This window comes from Tachyglossus aculeatus, chromosome 22, assembly GCF_015852505.1.
Source record: "Tachyglossus aculeatus isolate mTacAcu1 chromosome 22, mTacAcu1.pri, whole genome shotgun sequence".
Lineage (NCBI taxonomy): Eukaryota > Metazoa > Chordata > Mammalia > Monotremata > Tachyglossidae > Tachyglossus > Tachyglossus aculeatus.
Window position 1 is genome coordinate 17,557,494 of NC_052087.1, and position 25,358 is coordinate 17,582,851.

The 25,358-nt window shown below is 41.9% G+C and overlaps 2 protein-coding genes across 3 annotated transcripts in view; one reads left to right on the forward strand and one right to left on the reverse strand.

Moving 5' to 3' along the window:
- Nucleotides 1-1,184: 1,184 nt before the first annotated feature.
- Nucleotides 1,185-19,614, forward strand: CCND1 (cyclin D1). The gene is made up of 5 exons (XM_038764725.1): nt 1,185-1,521; nt 3,295-3,510; nt 4,505-4,664; nt 10,596-10,744; nt 16,359-19,614. The coding sequence occupies exons 1-5, from the start codon at nt 1,324-1,326 to the stop codon at nt 16,512-16,514; spliced, it is 879 nt and encodes a 292-aa protein (XP_038620653.1). The 5' UTR covers nt 1,185-1,323; the 3' UTR covers nt 16,515-19,614.
- The window catches only part of LTO1 (LTO1 maturation factor of ABCE1), a 29,193-nt gene continuing 23,274 nt past the window's right edge, over nt 19,440-25,358 (reverse strand). The window contains exon 5 of one of the 2 annotated variants that reach the window (XM_038764729.1): nt 19,440-24,243. In XM_038764729.1, coding sequence (XP_038620657.1) covers nt 24,214-24,243 — 30 coding nt within the window. In that variant the 3' untranslated portion in view covers nt 19,440-24,213. The remainder of the gene's footprint in view (nt 24,244-25,358) is intronic. The other variant, XM_038764727.1, reaches the window with a different exon arrangement.

Consider the following 25,358-nt stretch of genomic DNA (forward strand, 5'->3'; position numbering starts at 1 on the left):
CTATAATGCTACAACGTTAGAACATCATAGGCATAGTTTTCCTATAAATCAGTATTCCATACAAACCGTAACTGAGCTTTTCTACCTGATTATCTCTCACAACTTGAAAAAAGTTCAGGCTTTATGTGGGTAGTAGTAAACTCTTTAAAACCATGGGAAGCCCTTCCTCTTACCACCAAAATAAGACTTGTCAAGACAATGCAGGATTATGTGACATGGAAAAAAGAATGTTAAATCCCTCCCATGAATTTTTATTTTGAAATTCTTGCAACCAAATATGGGGCAATAATCAGTATAAATTCTTAAATTCTTCTGTTAGAAAATTAGTTAGAGCTAACCCCATGATAAATTTAGGAACTGTGGCAATAGACTAGAAATCTTCAGTTTCCTGGATTTTTCTTCCTTTTGAAATTTAGCGCAGGAAATGCAATCCACCATTTTGTTATGATACTGACATCGTACGGAATATTTTAATTTTAAATATTTACTTGATCTCTTGCCTGTTTAGAGTTAACTTGCTCAGTTTCAATGAACTATCACCCATCTCCTGATGGCTGGGTGAAAAATCAGGAATTGTGATCTGTCGCAGGTTTCCAAAGTTAATGCAAAATTGCAAGTGGAAAAACAAGCATACGTTATTGTATGTCCCATAAATTCATAGGTTGTTTTTTTTTGCAGAGCACTAATATTTGGTGCAAGTGGTCCCCCAAAGTTCGCATAGAATGTCTGGCTGTGTGTGGCCTGGTTTCATTCATAATTTGTCACACGCTGCATAACCATCTCCATTTTTAAAACCATGCATGATCCACAGAGATAATTTGGATTTCCCTGCACCTCTCTCCCCTTCCTTTAAAGAAAGCTAGTCTGTCTGATTTGCATTTCTATTAAATCCTGCTTCTGTTTAAGCTAAGCAAAGGGGAAGGACTCGGGAGCCTATGGGATGGCTTTAAGGCTCTGCCCCTTGCTTTTGGCTTCTCTTCTTCCCCCTCACCCTCCCACCCCCTCTCCCCTCCTCCCCTTCCCTCTCTTTCTCATTCTCTCTTGTGCTTTGATCTCTGCTTAACAACAGTAACGTCACAAGGACTACAGGAGAGTTTTGTTGGAAGTTGCAAAGTTCTGGAGCCTCCAGAGGGCTGTAGCAGCAGTAGCAGCAAGCAGCATCCAAGGAACTCCTGGAAGGGGGGGAAGGAGAGAGAGGGAGAGGGAGAGAGAGAGAGGGAGAGCGAGCAAGGGAGAGAGCGAGAAGGCGAGAACGAGACAGAGGAGCAGGAGAGAGGGAGATAACCTTATTTCTTAGGAAGCTGAACTGCGAAGGAGACCGTCATGGAACATCAGCTGCTGTGCTGCGAAGTGGAAACCATCAGGAGAGCCTACCTAGACGCCAACCTTCTGAATGACCGAGTCCTGCAGACCATGCTGAAGGCAGAAGAGACCTGTTCGCCCTCTGTGTCCTACTTTAAATGTGTGCAGAAAGAAATCTTGCCGTATATGCGGAAAATTGTTGCAACTTGGATGTTGGAGGTTGGTTTGCTCAGAGATATCTTTAAAACCTTCTGCGGTTATCGACCCCAAAACCCTTGATTTTTTTTTGCACCCCCCCCCCCCCACCCCTTCCTCCTCCACCTCCAACCCTGAAGGCTTTTCGGAACAGTTTTTGAATGCTGTCGTGGGGGGTCAAGTGTGTTTTCAAGTATATCTTTTAGCAAGGAAGAAATGGGGAAGTGGGTGTGCATGGGGCGGGGGGGAGGGAGAAAAAAATCCAGGGTGAGGGGTTGTCTCCTAGGATTATTTGCCCTGGGGGTGGAAGTCAATGCCAGAGAAATAAAGCATTTGGGAAAGTTTGCGAACCCCTTGTCAAACCTCGATGCGGTTCCTGCTTTTGGATCGGCCGCCGGGTAGATGCTGTATCTTCCTGCTCCTGTGCCTCGCTGCTGCAGCCCAAATCCGCCAGCTATTTGGGGGGGGGGGGGGGGGAGAGGGGGGGGGGGCGACTGATTTTATTTTAAATTAATATCCATGTACACGTATGCAAGTGCTACTCGTGCCAGTATTATGCGCCATCTTTGTTCTTTTATTGCAAAGCAAAAGTGTTTATTAATAATTAGGGGGTGGGGAGAGGGGGAGGCTTTCCTAGAGCCACGCCGGAGGTTGGCGGGGGTGGGGGACGTTGGGGCCGGAACTGGGGTCCGGGCTGAAGTTGGGGGCGGGGGGCCCTGGAAGGGGGGGTCCCCGGCACTGTTGGGGGGAGCCGGCCGGGGGGGGGGCTTCCTTTGTTCGGAGCCCGAGGGCGAGCCGTGACCCCCAGACATGCTGGTGCACAGAGCGAGTTCTCCCTCCGCAAGGTCGCATGGCCCCGGAGAGCCGGGCCCGGGCCCCATCCCCCCCGGCCGGCCAGTTTGGGGGGGCTGCCCCGCGTTTTAGGGGGCCCGGGCCCGCGTCTTAGGGGGGCTGCCCACCGCCCAGGCGGCCGGACTGTATTTTCTCTGAATTTGCCAAAGTGCAGCGTGGTGCCCTTGCAGGGAGGAAGTGTCGCACGCCGCTTTCTGGGGGAGAGAGGGGGGTCGGGCGAATTTCCTTTCGGGGGGCGCCTCCGGGGCCCCCTTCGGCTCCCCCCACGCCCGGGATCGGTAAAGGGCTTCGCGGGGGTCATTTTCAGGGGTTTTTCGTGCGGGTGGGGATTTTTTAAATATTTTTAAATATTTTTTGAAAAGATGACGTCTGGGGAAATGCGGCGGAGGCGGCTCAGGACGCCACCTTTGTGTCTCGCAGCAGTAACAGCAGCAGGAGGAAAATCGGATAGCAGTTCTGTCTGCCGGCTGCACTTTTTCTCCCCCCAAAATTTATTTTATGTCCCTGCGGCACCTCTGCTTGCTAGGTCACCGCCCCCTCCCCCCCTTTTTCTGTTGGGGATGGATCGTCTGGAGTTGCAGGGAACAAGAAGAAGCCCCCCACTCCCCGCAAGATAGAGATGAGCAGCCCCAAGCCTATTTCCCTGCCACATTTTTCACTTCTGCACTCCCCCCCCTTGCGACTTTCTCTTTCAGTTTTCGAGGGTGGGGGTGGGGGGGGTCCTTGGGTGGGTCGAGGAAGGGTCGAGGAAGGGCAGAAAGGGCCGATCTTCTTTTAAATTTGTCTTTTTTTTCTATTCTTTCCCCCACCATCTTCCCCCCCTCTCCCCCCGTTTGCCCTTCAAGCCCCGATGGCCTCTTCTGTACACACGTTATTTAAAACATAACATCTGCTTTTTTTTTTTTTCCTCCCCGAGTTGGCTTCAAAGGTCTCTCTCTGTTGCAGGTTTGCGAAGAGCAGAAGTGTGAAGAGGAGGTGTTTCCCCTGGCCATGAATTATCTGGATAGGTTTTTGTCGCTGGAACCCCTGAAGAAGAACCGATTGCAACTGCTGGGAGCTACCTGCATGTTTGTGGCTTCAAAAATGAAGGAAACTATCCCTCTGACCGCGGAGAAACTGTGCATTTATACCGATAATTCCATTCGACCTGACGAATTACTGGTAATTTCCTGTTTACCGCATCCGAGAGGGGAAAAAAAAAAATCCAGGGAGAACGGCTGCATCCCCTCCCTCCCCTCCCTCTCTTTTCCCCCCTCCAACCCAAGGCCCGGGCCCTTCGTGGACTGACTAACCGCTCTATCTCCGGGCTGTTAATAAAAGTTAGAAATCTAAAGATAACCAAGACGTCACCTTCCCAATTCTTTGCCACCCCACGAGTGCACCGCGAGTCCGGAACCCGTGTATTTCACGAACCCGGGGTTGAAACGCCAGCTATGGTGTGGGGCGTTGGGGAGGCCCAGTTGGCGACCCTACATGGGCCTGCCTGCGGTTATCTCCAGGCCCCATCTTTTCTCGAGAGGGAAAGGGGCCTGCCAGATACGTTGTTAGTGGGGAGGGAGTCGGGTGAGATCTACCCCACACCCAAAGATGTTCAATAACTATCGTCACCACTGCCCCTCCACCCCAGGCCGGCCCCTTCTTCTTTTCCCCCCGCCCCAAGACCGGCCCGGCTCGCATATACCGCGTTTGTCCCGAGTACAGTAACGTGGCTGGAAAAATGGGCCTCGCGCGCCCTCCAGCGGCGGTCCTGCGCGTTCACTCCCCTAATTAGCGAAGCATTTCGTTCCAGATGGTGGGAGGTCTTTTGTCTGCCCTTTTGCAAATAATCCCCCTCATACTAATAATATTTTCACAGAACACCTCCTGCCTTTTTTTTTTTTAATGGAGGAGGCAGGTTGGTTTTTTCCTTGCGGTATCGAATTATCTTCCTAACTCACTCCCAGAGCGTGCATCTCACCCAAAGGGCCGAACCTTGCAAACCAGCATCCCACGAAAGCAATAAAGACGGACGGTGACCCAAGTTTTGCTCCAGACCCCCCTTGGTCTCTCGAGAAGTGGCCGACCTCCTCTCCTGGAGCCATATGTTGAACGGAAGCCTCTAACCACTTTATCTCCCCTCTCCTCCCGTTTTCTCCCCTTTCTCGCTCTCTTACAGCAAATGGAGCTGCTGTTGGTAAATAAGCTGAAGTGGAATCTGGCCGCCATGACTCCACACGATTTCATTGAACATTTCCTTTCTAAAATGCCCCTGGCTGAAGAAAACAAACAGATCATCCGCAAACACGCCCAGACTTTCGTGGCTCTCTGTGCTACAGGTATGTGAAACGACATCCCCCACCCCTCACTCTGCACATTGGGCAGGGAACGTGTCCACTAATTCTGTTGTCACGTACTCTCTCAAGGGCTTAAAACGGCTTAAAACGGCTCTCTGCACATAGTAAGTGCTCAATAAGTGCCGTTCATTGATCTGGAACTCCTTCTACCCTCCCTCCCCGCACCTCTGGAATCACTAGAGCTCCACGGGAAGGGTGCAGAAATCTGGATCTGCCCCACACCTCAAACTGGTGGGACAGGGGCTTTAAGGAGGTTTTAGCCCCGTTATGTGTAGGGTTAGATCAATCAATCAATCGATTGTATTTATTGAGCGCTTACTGTGTGCAGAGCACTGTACTAAGCGCTTGGGAAGTACAAGTTGGCAACATATAGAGACAGTCCCTACCCAACAGTGGGCTCACAGTCTAAAAATATCCCTGCCCTTAGATCCCTGCCCTTAGGGCATTGGGTGCCTGGGAAGAGGGTGAGTGGAGAAAGATGTCTTTTAAACAACCAAGTAGATTTGTGTGTGTGGGTTTCTTATTTGTTTGTTCGGTTTTTATTAATATTAGTTGGAGTGAGGCGGGGGAGGACTCAGCCCGACTCCGAAATTCCCCCCACAGAGCAGCACAGCTGCCGGCAGGCGGGGCCTTGGCTGCAGGGCTGGAAGCAACCCACAGTCTTGCATGCAAGCCGGGACCCCGGCTGGCTGGCTGGCTGTTGGGGGGGCGTGGGGGAGGGCAGGGGGAAATTCCCTGCTGTTGTACCAACTTGCAGGCAGGTTTCAGCTTCCGGGCCGAGGACAGGAGCCGCCTGTCTCCCCCTTCCCCGTCCCAAGCCCCCATTCCTCCCTCCGCGCATCCCTGAAGCGTCCCACCGACCCCCCTCCCCGGCCTCTCGCCGGAGCTGGGCCGGCGGCCAGAGGGGGCCTGGTGGGGAGGCGGCAGGGAAGGGGCGAGCCCCAAGCAGTCCGCACCACGTGCTCCCCGCAGCCCGGCCATGTGCGGGGGCGGGGGCCGCCGCCGCAGGAGAAGAAGCTCTGGGCACCGAGGCCCCTGGCCCAGTTGGGCCGCCCTGCCAAGGGCCCGGGCGCTGTAGAGGGCGGGGAAGAGGAGGAGGAGGAGCAGCCGTGGCATTGGTGGCGCCGGCAGCCACGGTCTCCCTTCCTGCCAGGAGGAGGGGCGTGTTGCAGCCAGCTCTGAGGTGGGTGGCTGCAGAGGCAGATCGCCCGCTCTGCCTCCATCCTCCACCCCGGGCACCGCTTTGACCCGGGTTGCCCGACTCACGTGCCCCTGGGGTTTGCAAGCAGGACCCATCCTGGCCTAACTCCCTCCTTCAGTGCCCCACTCCCCCGACCCGTTTCCTCCTCCTCCTCCTCTTTACTCTCTCCTGTAAGTCCATCCCTTGCAGGGCGCCTGGCTCACTGGTTTTTCTCCTGATCACCGATCCTGGTCACACAGGACTGTGGGAGGGGAAACTGGCAACAGAATGGGACTGTTGACACTAAAGGGCACAGAGTGTGTCCTCGTCGTCGTCGTCGTCGCCACTGGCTTTCCTCCCTTTCCCCCACCCCCCTTCCGGCAGAGGAAACAAGGCTTCGGAGGGAGTGGGAAAGCCCTCTTTCTACCCAGGACTAGCAAGTGCGAGAAAGGGCACTGAATAGGGTAGAGGGAGGGGTGAAGGAGAATATTGCAAAACAAACCAAACTCTCCCCCCTCCCCACTCCCTACTAGGCAATAAAGGCTCAACTCTTCTACCAGACAGACTTCCCCCTCTCCCCCCCCCCCCCCCCCCCCTTTAATAAAATCTGGACTGAGTTCCGCCTTAGGAATTGTGTCCCTGGTATTTCAGGATAGTTTTGCATTAGACAAGAGCTGGGAAAACTTGCCCCCCTGGCCATTCAACTCTGAATCCTCAATTGCTCATTAATCACTCACCCATTTGCTAAGTTCAGGTTTTAGGGGAGCTCATGGAGACTCCTTAGGAAACAAGCATAGAATTTTCTGTGGGTTTTGATTCTATTGCCCTCCCTTGGATTCCTCACAGAGCTATTTCCTGATCCTTCTGGGAAGCCATGACTCCTCCCTACATATTAAGAAAGGGTTGTGTTACAGGGCTTTACCCTACAGTGCTGGGGCCCAGACCCTCTGTGGGAGTCCAGTTCAAATGTCTGATCCAAAGGTGCTCTAAGCAGCTAAGATATTTGAAGCTTTCACATACCCTTTTATGGAACTGGAAATGTTTTCTTAGAATCAAAAATGCTGGAGGGTAAATAATGGCTGCCTCAAATCAATGGTTCTGCAGTAAATACTTACAGGGCTATCCTACCAGTTGAGTCCACTTTCAATTGGGTGTTGTTCCTGGATGTATGTGAGTACATGTGTTTAGTTATTACCAATCTCCTATTTGAAATTGGGATGTTTAACCTGGTTTGTGCTGGCAGTGGCAGTGGAGAAAACAAGAATAGTTCAAAGGTTGTCGACTAGCTAGGATTCCAGTACTTTGATCTACTGTCAGTCAATGTTGTTATGTAGAGAGGGCCTATATTTTAACACTGTAGTGCATACGACCTTAGTAAATTGAAAGTACTGTAACCTGAGGACTGTTTCAAGATTTATGTTGAAAATGATGATTCTCAAAGATCTTCATTTTTACTGACCTTTTTAGTTCCTTCTTTGGTGTTAGCTCTCTTCTCCCCCCCCCCCCCCCCCATTTTTTATGATAAGGTCTGTATATTTATGTAATGTTTATTGGAAATTTGGGATTCCAAATCAGGGATAGATAAAGAATATGTAGTTTGAACAATAGCATCACTTGGGCTTCTACTAGATTTGGATGTGTGTTTGTTGGTTTTTCTAAACTCTGTTTAGGTTAACCTAATTCAGATTAATTGCAGTCGGTGTTGCATTTTGTCTCGGCACTTTGGTTGAGCATTACTTGAAATACAATCTGTGCCCTAAACTATAGGGGGAGATCACTTGAGAGGAGACAGCGAAGTCATTTACGTAATTTTTTTTAAAGTGCTAATAAAGGCAGAGGAAGGATTTTTCTTTTCCACAAGAAAGGATATTTAAAGGTAATGTGGAGAGGAATTATAATTCCATTTGAATTCCCCATAGAACAGGATTATGTTTTTTCTTCCTATTAATATGTGCATATGTGTATAAAATAATACACTTTTTTTTAATACCAAGGACCTTCTTTGTGCTGCGGTAGGTTAGAAAAAAAATTACCAGTTTTGTTTGAAGTTAACACATAATTGAGCTTAATGAATGGGCCTTGGCAAGGGCAAGCAATGCAAGGATAACTCAAAGAAATGAGGCTCTTTTGCCTAACCTAAAGAACAGTGTTAAGGAAAACTCAGCCCTTTACAACAAAACAATGAATAGGAACAAATATTGGAGCTTCAGCATTTAATTATGTACCTCTCCTTATCTAAACATATGAGGCCTTTCCTCCACCCCCTTTAATGGAAAAAAAAGCCTTTGAAACAAGTTTGCCACAATTATTCTATTCTATACGCTTTAAAATTGAGTCTCAAGGTATGTGACCAGTTGGAACCTGTTGCATCTTGCAGAAGTGATTTATGTGTGCAGTTTTGATTTGCCTCAATGAAAAGATTTTCATTCATAGCTCCCAGCTCTCAGACTGGATGGAATTGCCCCATTTAAAAAGGAAAAGAGGTGACTCGCCTTGTTAGGAATTTTTTTTAAGTCGTTACAGCGCCTAGATGCTTGCTTTGTCCTCCCTTCAGGGTGGCTGGCATTCTTCTCTCTCCCCCTTCTCTCTCCCTCTCTCTCTTTTTAACAACGCTGAAGTTGTTTATTCTTTTTGGATGAAGTCTCAGATAGGCTACTGGGGATGTGTGCTTCAATTGATGGGGGCCCCTTCTCCATTGTGGCTGTGTCAGGTCTAATTCATCTCACCGAATTCCCCTTGTTCCTGAGCGCTCAATAGCGCAAGATGAGGCGATGGAGGTTGACAATGATGCCACACTCTTAACTTGGGGGCATCCAATTACAGGCGAGAGGGGCCCCCCTGATTAATATGCTGAAATTAGTGGCCTCTGCCACAAATAATTCCTTGTTGAGCGCAACAAAAAGACAGTCAGTCCATGCTGCTTGTCTGGAGTGGTTATGGACCAGAAAGGGAAAGACACAGAATCATCATTTAAACTTCATTATCACTTTTCCACCTTTAAATAATAAGTGAGTGCGTGTTTGTGTATGTGTGTGTGATTGAACTTCTCTTCCTGTTTATCATCCTTTCGAGAAAAGAAAATATTCCCAACCCTCTGTAAACTCGTTAACGTTAGGACTCTGTCTACTAATTTGCTTTTTCACATTATAGTTTCATAGAAATCAGTATTAGTGTAATTTTTTTAGCATGTTTAAAGGAAAAAGGCAATAAAATATTCATGTGCTCTAACTGCCTTTTGTGTACCTTTAAAGAAAGGTAAGCACAAGTCTCATGGGGGAGGGAGAGGGTGGTTATGTGTATGTTGAGCATCCAGTGACAGCAAACGGAAATCAGGAAATTTAGGAAGGTAGGCAGCAAGGTGAGAATGGACCCATCAAAAATAATGGGTGCTTCTTCTGTTACAACATTCTTCTAATTAATCCCTAATTTAGATTAAGTACCCAGAACGGTTAACACTTTGGGGGGAGGTCTAGGATGAATGTGAGTCTGGTAATCAATGCTTAGAGAACTTTGCTATAAAACTATATGGTGAAGTTTCATTTTTCTAGCAGATTATTCCCAATAGTGACAGAACGTGTAAATCACTTATCTTGTGCCACAAAATGCATTATGCCAGTTTGCAGTCCTTGGATTACCTTTTTTTCTAAGCATGTCAGATGATGATTATTTCTTTTAAGTGATGAATGTGTAGCTGATTCTTAAAATTGTTGGTGGTTATAGCTTTTTGAAATTCCAATGAAAGTCAGGTTCATTAAAAGGTGCATTGCCACTAACGTTCCAATCCCCTTCCACCCAAGCCCCCCGGGGAAATTAAAACCTTGAGAAATTTAGTAGGGCAAAATCTTTCTACCTTTCTCTTAAACTCTGCCACAAATTAAATGCATTCCTAATTAGAAGAAAGAGCTTTAAGCATCAAAATGTGGATTATTCCATAATGCTACTACTACTAATAAAAGAAATAACTTTGTAAATGGCAGAGATAGGCCCCTCAAGGAATCATGGGAGTGGCTTTGTCAAGCGACCTACAGCAATGCGGTCTGGACTGAGGCCCAGGCTCTTGTCAGCATGGTGTCACATCAGAATGTAACTGATTGTCCGCCAGTTCTCCGGACCCCCGTCACTTAAGTTATGCCACATTACATTAAATCTCTGTTGCCAGGATGGATAGCAGCCAGTGACAGGAGACTCGGTGGAGACAAAGAATTTTTAAGATGAAGCCTTCATTTAAATATGTATTATCCAGTGGCTGATAGGTTTGAGCAGTGAGGCTGGGTTTATATATACATACACACACATACATATGTATATTAATCTGAAATATGAATGTTAATGGATATACACATTAACATTTAAAATGTGGCCTTTTTGGTTATCAAGTCGCTGTGTCGACCCAAATAACATTCTTATGTCTTATCCCTTGCATATCATATTTGCAGTGGTTTTGTCCGGCGTGCTAGGCTCCCTGGAAGTAATAGAGTTCAGGGCCATGCCCTACCTCTTCCTATCATCTAACCTGAAGTTACCTATTTTAAAGTAACGCAATGAGTCTTTTGGGACTTTGTAAAAGTGAAATGATCAGTAGTTGCTAGGGTATCATTAGGGTGTTTTTTTGTTTGTTCCCCAGAATTTTGAAGGGTGAAAACTTTCTCTGATATTTTGGTGTCACAAATGAGAAGCCTGTTCCTATGCTGAATTTTTTTCTTTTTTTTCTTTTTTTTTTTTGTGTGTGACAGATGTTAAGTTCATTTCAAATCCACCCTCCATGATTGCGGCAGGTAGTGTGGTAGCAGCAGTGCAAGGTCTCCATTTGGGAAGTTCTAACACTTTTCTCACCTATCAACGCCTCACACGTTTCCTATCACAAGTTATTAAATGTGACCCGGTAAGTGATCATTGTTATGCCTCTTGGGTAGAAGTAAAGATTGGTAGTAGTTCTCTCAGACGTTCTGCGTAGCTCTCTTAAATCCTCACAACTGAGGATTTCATTAAAACTGGAGGGTTTCATTTTCATTAATAACTGGAGAGTTTCCCAGCGGCAGTCCATTGGTACAAAATGCCACAATCAGGTCTAGGGTTCCTAATGGTCACCAAACACATCAACAAAGCAAAGGAAACTATTAATTGGTTTGGGACAATTACAGAGCCCTGTATTCCGTTTGTAGGTAATTAACCAGTAGCCTGCTTAGGACAAAACCTGTAAAATAAGGCTAGAAAATAGTTCCCAAGATTGCCTTAAATTGGAACTCATGGTATCTCTGACCTTATCTTTGACCACTACTGAGACTCTTTATTGTGCCAAGTGGTGTGAAAAGCCTTTCTGAAGGGGGTTCTAATTATCTAATTTGGTTTATTATGTGTTAGACCTGCACAGTAGCTGGTATTGAATTCCTCTTGGAGTGAATGCTTGTCTCACTACTTTCTGACAAGGTAGATGGTCATCGCAGAACTCTCATGTTACCCTGTGGCTTCCAGGAGATGCACATCAGTAACTAGTGAGCCATAAACCTTTCATGAGTGAATGGGCCAGGAAGAGAGCCTACAAGGAAGGCCTAAAGTCAATGATCCATGACATAATGGTGTGTGAAGTTGGGGCAGAGTTTAGCTTTGTTTGGTGACAATATGGACGACCAGTAAATAGATGGTTTAAAAAGGTTCTTGTGAGGTCCCACAATAATGGACAATAAGTCAGATAGAGACAACCTTTATTTTATATCAGTGTCTGAGATTCTGCTCTAAATTCTACCATTTACCAGTTTTCCCTTGAAATACTAAATTGTCTTCTCAGTTCCTTTTTGGAAAAATGACAGCTATCCAATTATTTACAGTTTATTGGTGGGTTTCTTTTTTTTCATTAAACGAGCTCCAGGTTTTAAAAGAAAGCCACACCTCCATGAGAGTTTATAAAGCGAAGCAATAATTAGTTTGTATGCCCCAGCCTTAAGAAGTACCGTGGTTCTTAGGTCTCCTAATAGCTGCAAAGGTCTGTACCTTTGGATTGTGACTGCCTCCTAGTGGTCCATATTGGTTCAGCATATATTATTATATCATTCAAACATTAAATAATAAAAATAATAATAATAATGGTATTTGTTAAGCGCTTACTATGTGAAAAGCACTGTTCTAAGCGCTGGGGAGGTTACAAGGTGATCAGGTTGTCCCGTGGGGGGCTCACACTTTTAATCCCCATTTTACAGATGAGGTAACTGAGGCACAGAGAAGTTAAGTGACTTGCCCAAAGTCACACAGCTGACAGTTGGTGGAGCCAGGATTTGAACCCATGACCTCTGACTCCAAAGCCCGTGCTCTTACCACTGAGCCACGCTACTCATGTTAGTATTTATTAATCACCGGGATAGAGCCTAGAGACCCTAGCAGTGTTAGCTGAGAGTTTGGAACACTAAGAAATATGTCTTATGAGATTGTAAAGTACACACATACCAGAGTGTCGCTGACATCAGTCTAATTCAAGAACTAAAAGTCTGGTATTCCTAAATAGATGCTACCCACGTGGGTAGTGATGAATTCAGAAGAAAGTATTTTTGCTATTCACCACCACATTTAGTCTGCCATGGCATAGGAGTTTGAACCATAGAGAAGAGCATATATTGGGTCCCGATTTAGTCTTTGTCAGAGTTCCTTAAACTTTAAGGGGAGAGAGAGTTTCTTGATTTTTGTTGTTTATGGTACTTGTTAGTGTAGGGTAAGTACAAGCTAGTTAGGTTGGATGCAGTCCCTCTACCACATGGGGCTCCCAGTGTAAGAAGGAGGGAGAACTGGTATTGAATCCCATTTTACAGCTGAGAAAACTGAAGCACAGAGAAGTTAAGTGACTTGTTCAAGGTCACATAGCAAGCAGTTGACAGGATTAGAACCCAGGTCCTCTGACTCCTAGGCTCATGCTCTTTCTCCACCAGACCATGCTGCTTCTCTTGATATTTGGCTCAGCTCTGCCTCTATGTTTAAAATTTTGCCTAGAATTGTTATTTGACTTATAAATAAATGACTGGAATCACCAATATGTGGGGTCAATTAAAATTATTGCCAAAGCCTCACTTAATCAGTTCCCATTGTATCCCTCTTCAATATAACACAATAATTAACCCGGAGGATGAAAAACTAATTGGTTACAGAAATTTGAAAAGCTGGCCTTGTGTTCTTTTTAGGGTCGTTAAAACTTAGCGATGATCCCTCTTTTGTTGTTTAAAATAAAAGAACACTAGCCATCTAAGTGTAATACCAAGGAGTTGCATTAAATTATCTTTAGTAGAAATCAGTTTAATTTGAAATTAAATTAACAAAACTTTCATCTTAAAACATGTCATGGGTTCAAATAGTAATGAATTTGTTTAATCCAGTGAGCAATCTGATTCCTATTGGCATGCCGAAGCACAGAATTTTGTTTTATCTAGAAAGAACTAAATATTTTAAATATTTTGTACAAAAATGTTTAAAAGTTATTAGGTATTGGTCATCCTTCTCTAGACATGAGCAAATGAATGTTACCTGACTGATATTCCTATAAATTAATGTAAGAGACCAATTTCCCATATTGTCTTTGATTAGTAATCAATCAGTCGTATTTATTGAGCACTTACTGTGTGCAGAGCACTGTCTTAAGCACTCGGGAGAGTACAGTATGACAGCTGGTAGACACGTTCCCTGCCTACAACAAACTTACAGTCTAGTAGTAATTAGAAATCAGATTGTCAAAGTTAGGATTTGGGGACTGACTTCTGTCAGCCTCTTGCCGACTCAGATTGGGTTTCTGTTAATGTAGTGGAATTTGCTTGCCCTCTTCTTCCCTTCCTCCCCCCAAACCCCCCCCCCCCCCCCAAACTAGAGACACCTTCAGACATGCCTGTTATCCACAGTGATCTAGGCAATAAATAAACAAAGAATTCCCATGTCCATGTTGGAGGTTTGGTGGGATTTTTGTTTTTATGCTAGGGTGAATTTCAGTGTGAACCTTTTATTGTGCATGTTTTATTAGCAAAACATTTTGCACACCTCAAGGTGCAAACTTTTTTTTTATACACTGATAAGGATAATTAAGCGTTCAATAAATACAGTTGAATGAATGAATGATTAATCCAGGAACAAATTGTATGCTGGAATATTTGGGTAGTGAAGCACAAAAATCCTTCATAATCTCACTGGAAGAAAAAAGATTAGTCCCCAGTAATTGTATATTACCAAAATAATATACGTAATTGTGGTATCTGTTAAGTGTTTACTCTGTGTCAAGCACTGTTCTGAGTCCTGGGAAAGATACACATAGGCCTCAGAATCTAAGAAGGAGGGAGAACAGGTATTGAATACCCATTTTACAGGTGATGTAACTGAGGCACAGAGAAGTTAAATGACTTGCCCCAGGTCACTTCAGCAGACACATGGTGGAGTTGGGATTAGAATCCAGGCCTGTGCTCTTTCCATTAAACCCGCTGCTCCCCTAATTGGAAACTTCTAGAGACTATCTCTAAAACCCTCCACCCTCAATCTTTCTTGCTAGACTGTAAACTCCTGGAGAGCAGGGATAAGGTGTTCTAATTCTATTGTACTCTCCCAAGCGCTCAGTAAAAATTGATGGATTGGTGATTGATTGACTGAACAAATTCATTCAGGCACCCCTGTTCTGAGTGCGTTCTATTATATTCAGTATTAGGCCTGGTTCTGCATTCAGTTGAAGCATGTGATTCATAACACTTCCTCTGCTGAAGGTGAAATGAGTATTTATTTTTCCAGGTGCTTTTAAAATTGGCCAACCTCAGATCGAATTGGCATTTTCTGAGCTGGTTGAATTCTCAAAAATCTCAAGGCAGTAGAGTCAGTAGCTGTACTAGCATCATGGAGATTTTTTAAAAAATAATATATATATATAATATATATATATATATAATAATATATATAATATATATATATATCTCACCTGAAGGGGGAGTACTAAGGTAAAGGATAGGGAGGCAGAAGATCTGCTTAGGGTAAGAGGAAGAAGCAAAAAGGTATGCTGATTCCAAAGACATGACAACTTTAGGATATGTGGTGTTTCTTTTTTCCATTTATAATGCTGTGTGTCTCTGTTGAGAGGAAATATTACACTGGGGTTTAAACCAGGAGAGGTCACAGGTTATGTGTTTTCAGTGAGCTGTAACTGATGGTCTGATCTGCTTAGAGGTAGGATTAACCTCTCTCCCCCTCAGAAAGAACTCGCAGGGAATTGTTTGCTTGAGCTTCTGATCTTATTTTACCCTAAATGCCATGTGCCCTCCTTGGTGGCAGAGAAGGGTCTTATGGTTGGTGGAAATCAGTGAAAAGCTGGTAGATCACACAAGATGCCTCTGAATGGAAGCAGAATTGAAAGTGGGAAATAAAGAAAACAGCAGGCAGGTCACCCTCTCAGAAAAACAACATTCATTCTCAGTCATGCACATCCTAACACTTTTGACGGCAATTTATCATGGAAGACTGGGTTCACGGCAAGGGCTAACGCATGTCAGAGGTTAAATCAGAAAAGGCAGTGCTAAAAGGAAACTTCAAAGTCCTTAATAAAATGGAGTTAAATACATTGAGAAAAGCTGTGGTATTTGTTATAAAGATATGAGTAAATAACATACCGGAGGAATTTCAGCAACATGCTGTATTGGTGAGTATTTGTCCAGGTTGCATTGGTCATTCTGAGCCTTGGCTCTGGGGCGGTAAATGGGGGGAGGAAGATACCTGGCATGTCAAATCGTCCCTCTGCTGCAGTAGCACTTCTTACTATGGATCAAGGTGAGTCTGTCTGTGGGCCAAGAACTCAAGGGCAGCTGCAGCACAGGGAGAGATCACACGTGTAGTGTGGCCTAAGGAAACACTGCCTCACTTGGAACATCTTGCATTTGGATGGTATGGGCATTTGGTTGAGCCATTGTGCAGGGTGATTTGGATGTGTTTGGCCAAGTACTAATAATTGGCAGGCCGAGTGGAGTTCCTTCCTGAGAACCAATTCACCAACAACAGGAATGGTGCCAGGTAAGACAGAAAATGTTCAAAGAAGGCAAGGCTGGCTATAGTAAAATATAGATGTCTTCAGACAGATATAATAATTCATTAGTTCAAGTTTTGACTTCTCTATGTCAGGGTTTGAAGGGTCTTCCTTGGGTGGATTCAGCAAGTTTTTTGGCCCTTTAAGATGGCATGGCCAGATACTTTCCCCAAGATCCAGGTTAATCGTGCATCTTGATTTATATGTCCATTTTGTGGGGCCAAATAACATTTATTCACCACCTTTCACCGAGCATCACTTGAGCCCAGAACTCAGCTCGAGGAACTAAAACCTAGAGAAAGTGGCTTTTGCTCTTGAGGCTTGAGCATTTCTTTTGATCCGAAGCAGAACCTCTGTGGAGGGTTACTTCTGAACTGTTGTTTTTATTTATTTAGAAGTGTTACTTGGCTTGGGCATCTGGTACAATTTTCTAAAATGGTTGCTATCTTCTTTTTATCACCTTTTCAAACTGTAGGATTGTTTACGAGCCTGCCAAGAACAGATCGAGTCCCTTCTAGAATCGAGTCTCCGTCAGGCACAGCAGCACAGCGTATCTTCAGAAACAAAGACTGTTGAGGATGAAGCAGACCTCTCTTGCACACCCACTGATGTGCGAGATGTGAACATTTAAGAGGACTCTTATATTTGTGGTTTGCCGAGCAATAACGCAAACAAAGCAAGGGCATCTGGGAAGGAGTCAGCATCGAGATCCCCCTACAGAAACCCTTTCTCCAGGACGTTTTTATACCAGAAGGGAAAGCTTCACTCTCTTTGTTTTTTTTTTTTCTTGCTCTTTCTCCCTTCCATCTGTGACTTAAAAAGCAAACAAAAAGTACCACAAAAACTGTCTTAAAAAAAAAAGAGAAAAATAGTATTTGCATGGCCCTGAAAGGGGGAGGGGGGGATCGTGCTACAAAAATAGAAGCTTTTATACAACAATAATCAACTAGTTTTTATATTAAGGTGTTTATGTCTGTATGTTGTAAAAATAGGCATTAACACAAGAAAGATGTCTCCAGGGGAGGTATTAGATTTGATTCCTTACATGTAAAAAAAATGAGAAAACAAACCATTTTTAACGTAGAAGAGGGTTTTTAGATAGAAAAAATATTCCTTTTGCTTTTCTTTGAAAGCATAGCTTTAACGCAGTTCCTAGGCTTTTCTGTATCTTGCTTGCTTATGCATTTAGTCACTTTATAATTCGTCTGTAAATTTATTTTATTTCGTAGGTTTTATCCTCTTCACCTTATAAATGGTTAATGTAATCCATAATTTAGTGTATCTTAGTATACAGCATTATTTTATGTTAATCTTTTTGTGCCTGTGGATTACCTGTGCGTAAGGCTTATGGGGTGCCAGCTTAGCATTGCCTGAAGAGGCTCAATGTACTACTCATGCGATACTATTATAAAGAGAAACCGAAATAGTGACATAATATATTATATTTTTGTAATCCTCATATTTTTGTAGTTACCTGTGTATAAAGTGCTGGTTTGACCCAAAAGATTTGCAGCCTGCTCATGTCCAGGTTAAATCCACAGCTAGTTTTTGTTTTTATATTCTAAAACCATTCCATTTCAAAGCACTTTCAGTCCATTAGATATAGGAAATACATTCTTTTATTGTGTGGGAAGTTTTTTTTTAAAAATGGAATGGTTTGGAAATATATACGTGCTTGTGTGCAAACTTGGAATTGCAAAGCAAGTGCATTTAACTATGGTGTTAGAGAAAAGGTGAGTTTTTTCGAAGGTTGTGTTCCGGTGAGAGAAAATTGCATTCACAAATTGCCAGGATATATTCCTTTCCTTTTCTATAGAAAAGTTGAAGTTTAGAAATCCTTTGGTGCCAACTGATGTTTGTAAATTAGGGGCCTTAAAGGTTCACCTATAGAACACGTAGTTTAAGGATTATCTCTAGATGTTTTACAACTGAAGGTTTTTAAACACTAAAATATATAATTTATAGTTAAGGCTAAAAAGAATATTTATTGCAGAGGATGCTCAAGGCCAGTATAATTTGTAAAATAATGCAATCTCCCCTTAATTTTAAAATATCTTTCTGCCCTTGATGTTGCAGTTTTAACACAGCTTCTCAAAGAAAGAGACTCTTTTCCAAAATACCTGATTCGGCCCCATTAAAACATTTTCAAAAGCAAGCTAACCATGAGAAACGCCATAGTTAAAAGTGTAGAATTGGTGTACTTGAAAGAAGTTCTTGTTTCAGTGTATTTCCCCCCACCCCTTTTTTTGTTTAGCTACAAATAGAAAATTTGCACATCTTGGCTATGTATCTTTTTTATTATTATTTAGAAAGTAGTTGAAGGGAGGTGGACATAGCTGTTGAAGTTGATGCTCGAGGAGAATGTGATGGTGAATTGTATGTGAGAAACTGCCGTTAAAGGTGTTGATTGTAAAATTAAAAAAAGAAAAGGAGTGGATGATACTCCGTTTTTATTGAGCTGCTATGGATAAATTCCCAGCATGGTTTGAAAGAAATTAACATTGCTTTTCTGTATCTTTGTCATTGTGTTTTGCTGCTATTTTGTGGATCAGTTTTTTTTGTTATACAATGTCATATACTGCCATGTTATAGGTTTTTAATTTTCTCATAGAAAATTATATTATTGATGTTTTTTGTAGATTTTTTTATGTGATCAATTTCTACTTAATGTGATTACTGCTCTATTCCAAAAAAAAGGTTCCTGTTTCACAATACCTCATGCTTCAGTTAACAATGTTTAGACCAGGTGTTAATGTTTGATACACAGTGCCTCATAGTTCTACTGCAAACTGAAATGCATTTGAACGCTATTTTGAATGGGTCTCACAATTTGCAACGAGGTTGCATTAATTTAAAAACAGACATTTCAGAAGATCAAGTAATGTCAGTTTTTTGTTGTTGTGCGTTTATAAAGCTGGATTCTTTGTCTGATCTGGGGTTTATTATCATAGTAGTTTTAAGCTGTGTTACTAGCCACGTTGATATATGGAAGGTGCATTATTATAACTTTGTCTTATATACCAATTTGGGGGGTTATCCTTAGGCGTCACCATTTGGTATGATAGGATATCTTCTGGAACTCTAAGTATTTTGTGTGTTTAATCTGTTATGATATACTAGTTTTTGTTAATAATAGCATACTGCTAATTTAAGAGAAGCCTGTAAATCTCATCATTAAGCCAGCTAACAGAGTTGTATGCTGAAGAATAATCTAGCTGTTGCCTGTATGCTGCTAAACCAAAACAGAATTAGAACTTACTTTGAGGGCAAACGCAGTTAAGATCCTATACAGTGTATACATGCATGGAGAAAACGCATTGCAATGCTACTAGCAGGACCCAGGAGGACTGGATGCATCCTGTCCACATTTCAGGAACATTTCTTACTGCATACCTCAGAACCATTTCTGTTTGTGGCATCTCTGTGTCTCTGAACCAAACAATTATTGAGTTAGTGGTTTGTTGGTTGTATTATGCGTTAAACTCAGTGGCAGTGCGTACTTCCAAGTTTTTTTAAAAATACTGCATGTACTAAAAGGCCAAAGGCTGATAGCGGGTTCATGTGTCAACAGAGATGCTTTATTTGTCACATTATTTACAAATTTGTAACAATCTAGAGTAAGTGAGCAATTCAGATTTGTACGTTTTTATATTGTACTTTCGGCATCCCTGGTCTGAAATGCACATTTTCACCAACAGACCTGTAACAGACAAGATTCCAGCAAAAAAAAAACAAAAAAAAACAAAACAAAAACCAATACAAAAAAAAAACAACCTAAAGTCTAGAAATAAAATTTGTAAAACCCAATGACCAAGCTCTGTGTTATTCATTGACTAGAGAAAAGTCCCCCCAACCCTCACCGTACATTTCAGGAAAGTTCCTGACATTGTTGTTAAAGAGTGATGCAGTTCAAATCATTATTTTTTGGAAGTTGAGGATTATAGCTATAATGTGAGTCCTTAAATAGTAAATTTGACCATTTCCTATTCAACAAGCATCATAACAGCATGAACTCATTATCTCAGCCCCCTTCTGACAGACCAACTAGTGAAAAAAAAGCAAGGATAGGGAATTGGTTAAGGGGAGAGAGACTTGTTAATGGTCCTTTATGAGATTTTTTTTTCCACTCCCTCCCCGCCCTTTGTGGCTTTTTAGTGATTAGAGTGAAAAATCAGGCGTGAGATCACAGGTTTAGCTGTGTAGTATTAGCTCAGGTACTTCGTAGACTGGCCCTTAGCATGGTGACCAGTTTATCCAGATGTGAAACATAATAATTGGAGAAGACAATATTAAAAAGAAGAAGAGTTGTTTCATTGCTTAAAATAGGTTTTCAAGTTTCAGCTTTAGTTTGGTATGACCTGATACATCCCACGGTTGTAGGCCAGTCTTGCAACTAACTTCTAAAACATTAACGATCCCAGACACATAAATAAATTACCTTCCTCATGGGACGAACAAGGCATTCTTTGCTACTTGCCTGCATAAAATGATAGTTATAGGTATTTGTAAAGCAGGATGAAAATGCAGCTTTGTTAAAAGCAACAAATTAATTTGCATATTTTAATTTGGTTCTTAATGTATTAAACATAATTGAGCTACTTTTATAAAAAGATGGGCAGGTGGTTCAAATTACTTTAAAGCAACCCAAAAGAACAACTCAAATCCTAAAAATGAGCAATGTGAAAATATGAACATGACAACATAAACCTCAATTTGGTCACATTACCAAGACATCCTTTTTGAGTGCCTCCATTTTTCTTTAGAACAACTGCTGCAAAGTTGGAGTACTGTTCTTAGCTATTTGGAGTTGTAACCAAGATGATGATGATGATGATTGTATCTGTTAAGCACATATGTGCCAAGCATTATTGGGGTAGATAAAAAAAGCATCAGGTTTGACACCCCCATCTCACATAGGGTTCATAGATGACCTCCGATGTCTATTAGCACGAGACAATATCACCTTCAGCTATAGATGTAGAAGTCAGTTTGGCATGAATCTGGAAAAGGGTGAAACGCTGAAAAGGGAAAACCATTTTCTGGCGGCTATGGGAAAGTTGTAATGGTGGAAGCTTACAAGAGTTGAGATAGTCAACTGCTGAGAAAAAAGGACATCATTCTCTTGCTTAAATCCAGCCCAATTAGAGAAGTGATTATCTGGAATCACAGATACCAGTAATTATCCTTTGAAAAGTGAGGTCTGCCTTGAAGAAATAGGGAGAGACTAACCCAAAACAGGCTCTGTGTCCTCTGAGAGCAGTGGTGAACTTGGGGAGAGAAAGGAAAACCTAACGAATATGGATTGGGTACAATGCAATATCTGACGGGCATAAAGGTTCCTTGATACAGATCACATAGCACGAATTCAGAGTTAGGGGAATTCCTTCACACAACACCACCACTTGCATTCAGTCAATTTTAAAGAAACTAATGGGTTTCTTGAAATTTTTGTGCCAACTTCTGAGATGCATAAAATCATTCCTGTTGATCTTAACTGCACAGGGGCATTCTGGTCTAATTCTCAGCATAATTTCTTGGCGATTTCTCTTACGTGTTTTTTACACTTTGAAGTTGCCGCAGCCCTTTTTTGCTGTGCTATCAATCTGAAAAATATGATGTACCCGATTGTAGGCTGGGGCACAACATTTATGGATTTTCCTTAGCCTCAGCTGTATTCTGTGCTTACAAGGTAAAATTTTCTTGTTGGTTTTTAGCATAAATTGTGTTGGATATTTGAAATTGTCAGGGAACACTATTGTATTTGTGGTAGACCTATTAGGACAAACCTCAAGGAGAATATTCATTCATTCCTATACCTAAAAAATTTACAGCATTTCATTCCCCAAATGAGCACTTAACCCACATTACAATTAATTACATATAGACATTAATAAGAAAAAACAGTTAAGGATATGTCCGGCTCCAACCAGTGCTCAAGACAGCATCACATTTGGCACTGCTGTACAAGAAGATTCAGAGCAGATGCAACTTCAAGGTCCTTGTACAAATGATACTATTATCTATTAATGTTGACCCTTCATTTACAATTGATAATGAAGAGTTCACATTTTCATTCCTTCTTTACTTACGTGGCAACTATACGCAATGAATGTTTTTTTTCTTTCAGGACGCAAATAAGGTCTAAAATTTTTAGTGTGACTATACATATATTGGAAACTAAAATGCCAGTTAGAGAACAATGTATGCATGTGTTTTTAAACTACTATTCGTGCAGTCTGGTCAGGACTGTGTGACACAGTATACAGTGTTTTGTCATCCAAGGAATGTCTTTGATCAAGAGTTTATGCAAGAAGGGAAAAAAAGCCATGAAACCCTAATCCGTTCCCACAGTCCACTAAACGTGAGCTGGACAAACACTGGACAATAGCAGTAAAGCTTGCTCCTTGAACAATAGCAGCAACTAAAAATTAAAGGGCTGCTGACTCACAGTTCCCTACATTCAAGAAAGATTCCATGCAATATTGATTATTCCCTGGATTTCTGATGATGCTGAAGATTAACATTTTGGTTATTATATGGCATGAAAATAGAAAATACAATGTTCCACTCCAAAGACAAATATTGGTATTTATTCTATAAGGACAAAGTCCTGCCTGAACAGAGACCACTTAGGCATCTGATAATCTTTCTTTTAATCTATTTGCAACAAACTTGCACCTTGATTTGAAATTATTTAATGACTATTAATTAACAGTGACATTTAGAAGGGTCAAACTATAAATACAGTGATTTTCTTTTCTCTGGCTTGTGAATGGTTTACTACTAAACACACTGCCTTTTCAAAACAGTACATATGTATTTGAGGTACTACTACATTCCATGTGCTAATTTAATTGCATGAGCATAAGACAAGCTTAGAGCTATGTAAAATGAACCAGCAGTCCTGCTGAAGGTTGCCTAGGATATTAGTGTGGCCTGAATTTCACCTTACGTATATTTTTACTAAAAACCCAGTTAAATCAGGAGTTCCTGCGAAACTTTCCAAATCTTTAAAAATACTTGCCATAGTCTGCTTAGCTCAGGTTCATGAAAGATTAAAGTTCTGTGTGTTTTCAATAATCCACTAGGAAACAAGCATTCCTAACAATCTGAAGTCTAGAAAATGAGGAGTGCATCTTTTTTCCATATTTTAGAGACCAGTCCACTGTTGGAGCTCAATTAATCGGAATTTAAAATAACATCTTTTTGTTATAAAAGCATGTAGCTGCTTTAAAAATACAAAACAAGAAAAGATCTACATGGGAAACACGATGAACAAGACTCATCAATCCCCAAACCACGCCAAATACCTCATGTAATCACTAAAGCATCTGAGGGCCACTTTAACTGGTTGGAACTAGATTTTGGGAGTTTCCAATTCTATTTCAAACAACTATCTATGTGCCAGCAGTTGCTAAGAGACTGTCTGCCATTTTAACTCTTACTTTCACTGTGACCTGTACAGTCAGGAGAGGTTGTCTCTGTTTAGCTTTTACCTTCACATTGCCTCATACGCCGTGGCTTAGCCTTTCTGACTGAAGGCTCATAATCTTGTCTGAGGATATCAGTCTCCAGCCAGGAGCTCTGCCAGTCTCATTTCTTGCCCTGGTGCCCACAGTAAGATCAAGTTGCCTGAACTTTTCCTCATGAATGTTTATTGTCCCTTCCTCCCCCAGTTGCCTTCATGGTATAGAAGTGTCAACAACAGCTGTGATTAAGCATCCAGAGACATGTTCTGCCACTGCTTCCATTACTGTCACAGAAGAGTAACTTCCTGAAGAAAACAGGCGGTCTATTTAGGAAGGGGCTTGGCATCTCTCTCTAATGAAATACTGAAGTTGAATTGATTTGTGAGCAAAAATAGTCAGGCAAAGTCTACCTAACACTAAAGATCTATGCAGTGCATTCATCACAGATATCTCCTAGACCGTGACACCCCACATTTACAATGACTAATGGGTGCGGAATAACCACTCTTCATGAGAGTTATTATGTAGAGAGAGTGGCTGGAAGGCAAAATGCTTGCATCCGATTCCAGATTTACCAAGCATTTGCCCTGGTAATATGGGGCAAAAGGCAATCTCTCAATGTATCAGGTATCCCAGTTGAAAAATAATGTACTAAGCATGATGTCATAGAGCCTGATTTATGGCTATCCAAAAGTACTCTGAGAAATTACATGAAATAATATGTAAAATAAAAATATTCTCACTATAACTTCTTATCAGGTTCCGGCTCCATCCAGTTGTAAAGTTACTTTAAGAATTGCTGTACTTTATTCCTGTGTCAACAGAACGGTCCAATAGAACGGTAAAATTGCTTCTCTTCCTTTAACCTATTTCTGAAATACCAGAGGTTTCCTACAAGAGCAGACAGTTAGACAGTTTCAGGGACCCTGAGGAACCTCCATTTTCAAGTAATTGACAGTGTAGACCACACAAAAGTTTTAGGAAAATCATAGTCCTGAAAAATAACATGGCATGAGTCACAAACCATTTTCCCAACAGTGCCAATATTTTAGAGTAGAAGTAGATAAAAGATGGCCACCTGCAACAAAGGATGTACAATATACTTTAAACACTAATTTTAACTATTATTTCTCATTGTGCCTCATTTATAATACCTTCATGGAAACTTGATGGTAACAGTCTTTACTTTTAGCTTTTCCTTTTCCAAGTAGCAAACACAAATTTTCCCCCTAAAGATCTAATAGAGACAAAGGGCCACACTGATTTAATCCGTTGTCTTCACTTATAAAGAGCATCATCATAGATGTCAGCCGAATACTTGAAGTAGCATTCATTAATAAACTTGTGCTCCCTCTTCTGGCTGGCTTCTTTGGAAGCACTCGCCGCAAGGATTGCAGGAATAGACATTTTTCAGTGGTGGTGATTAAAGATAAAAACAATCTATATTTCAGTCAAATTTGTAATAGAATTAAGGAGTAATATCCTGGTCTGGAATTCCATATTGTCACAATATTCATTTTAAGGTTAAGTCTCTGGCCTGGGTCATAAGCTAAAGGTAAAACTAAATTCCAGGGTTTTTTTTTTCTTTACATATTTTAAGTGCTATGTAAGCAAGGCGCAAAAATATAAAAATATTTTCAAAATAATCTTAGATTTGAATGCCATTCATGTAATGCAATAAAGCCATATTTGTTTTTTGAATATTTTCATAACAAATCAAGAGGCATGTGATTTAAATTTAAATTCATTCATTCATTCAATCATATTTGTTGAGGGCTTACTGTGTGCAAAGTACTGTACTAAGGGCCTGAAAGAGCATAATATAACATCAGACACATAAGTGACTTACTCTTTTTAACTAGACTCTTGTATTTCATATCAGATTTACACACTTTAGAACTGCCAGAAATTCTCCCATGGAATTTCTGAGATTTTTGTCTTAAATTAATATATTTATGCAAGCATATAAATTCTAAATGCAACCAAGATTAAGCCCCTCCATCCAC

Excerpts from the sequence above, each read along its gene's own strand:
- CCND1 (XM_038764725.1), top strand. The coding sequence starts at position 1,324 with ATGGAACATCAGCTGCTGTGCTGCGAAGTGGAAACCATCAGGAGAGCC. Across the intron at positions 3,511-4,504 it reads TTCGACCTGACGAATTACTG|CAAATGGAGCTGCTGTTGGT; the intron begins GTAATTTCCTGT and ends GCTCTCTTACAG. Across the intron at positions 10,745-16,358 it reads AAGTTATTAAATGTGACCCG|GATTGTTTACGAGCCTGCCA; the intron begins GTAAGTGATCAT and ends TTCAAACTGTAG.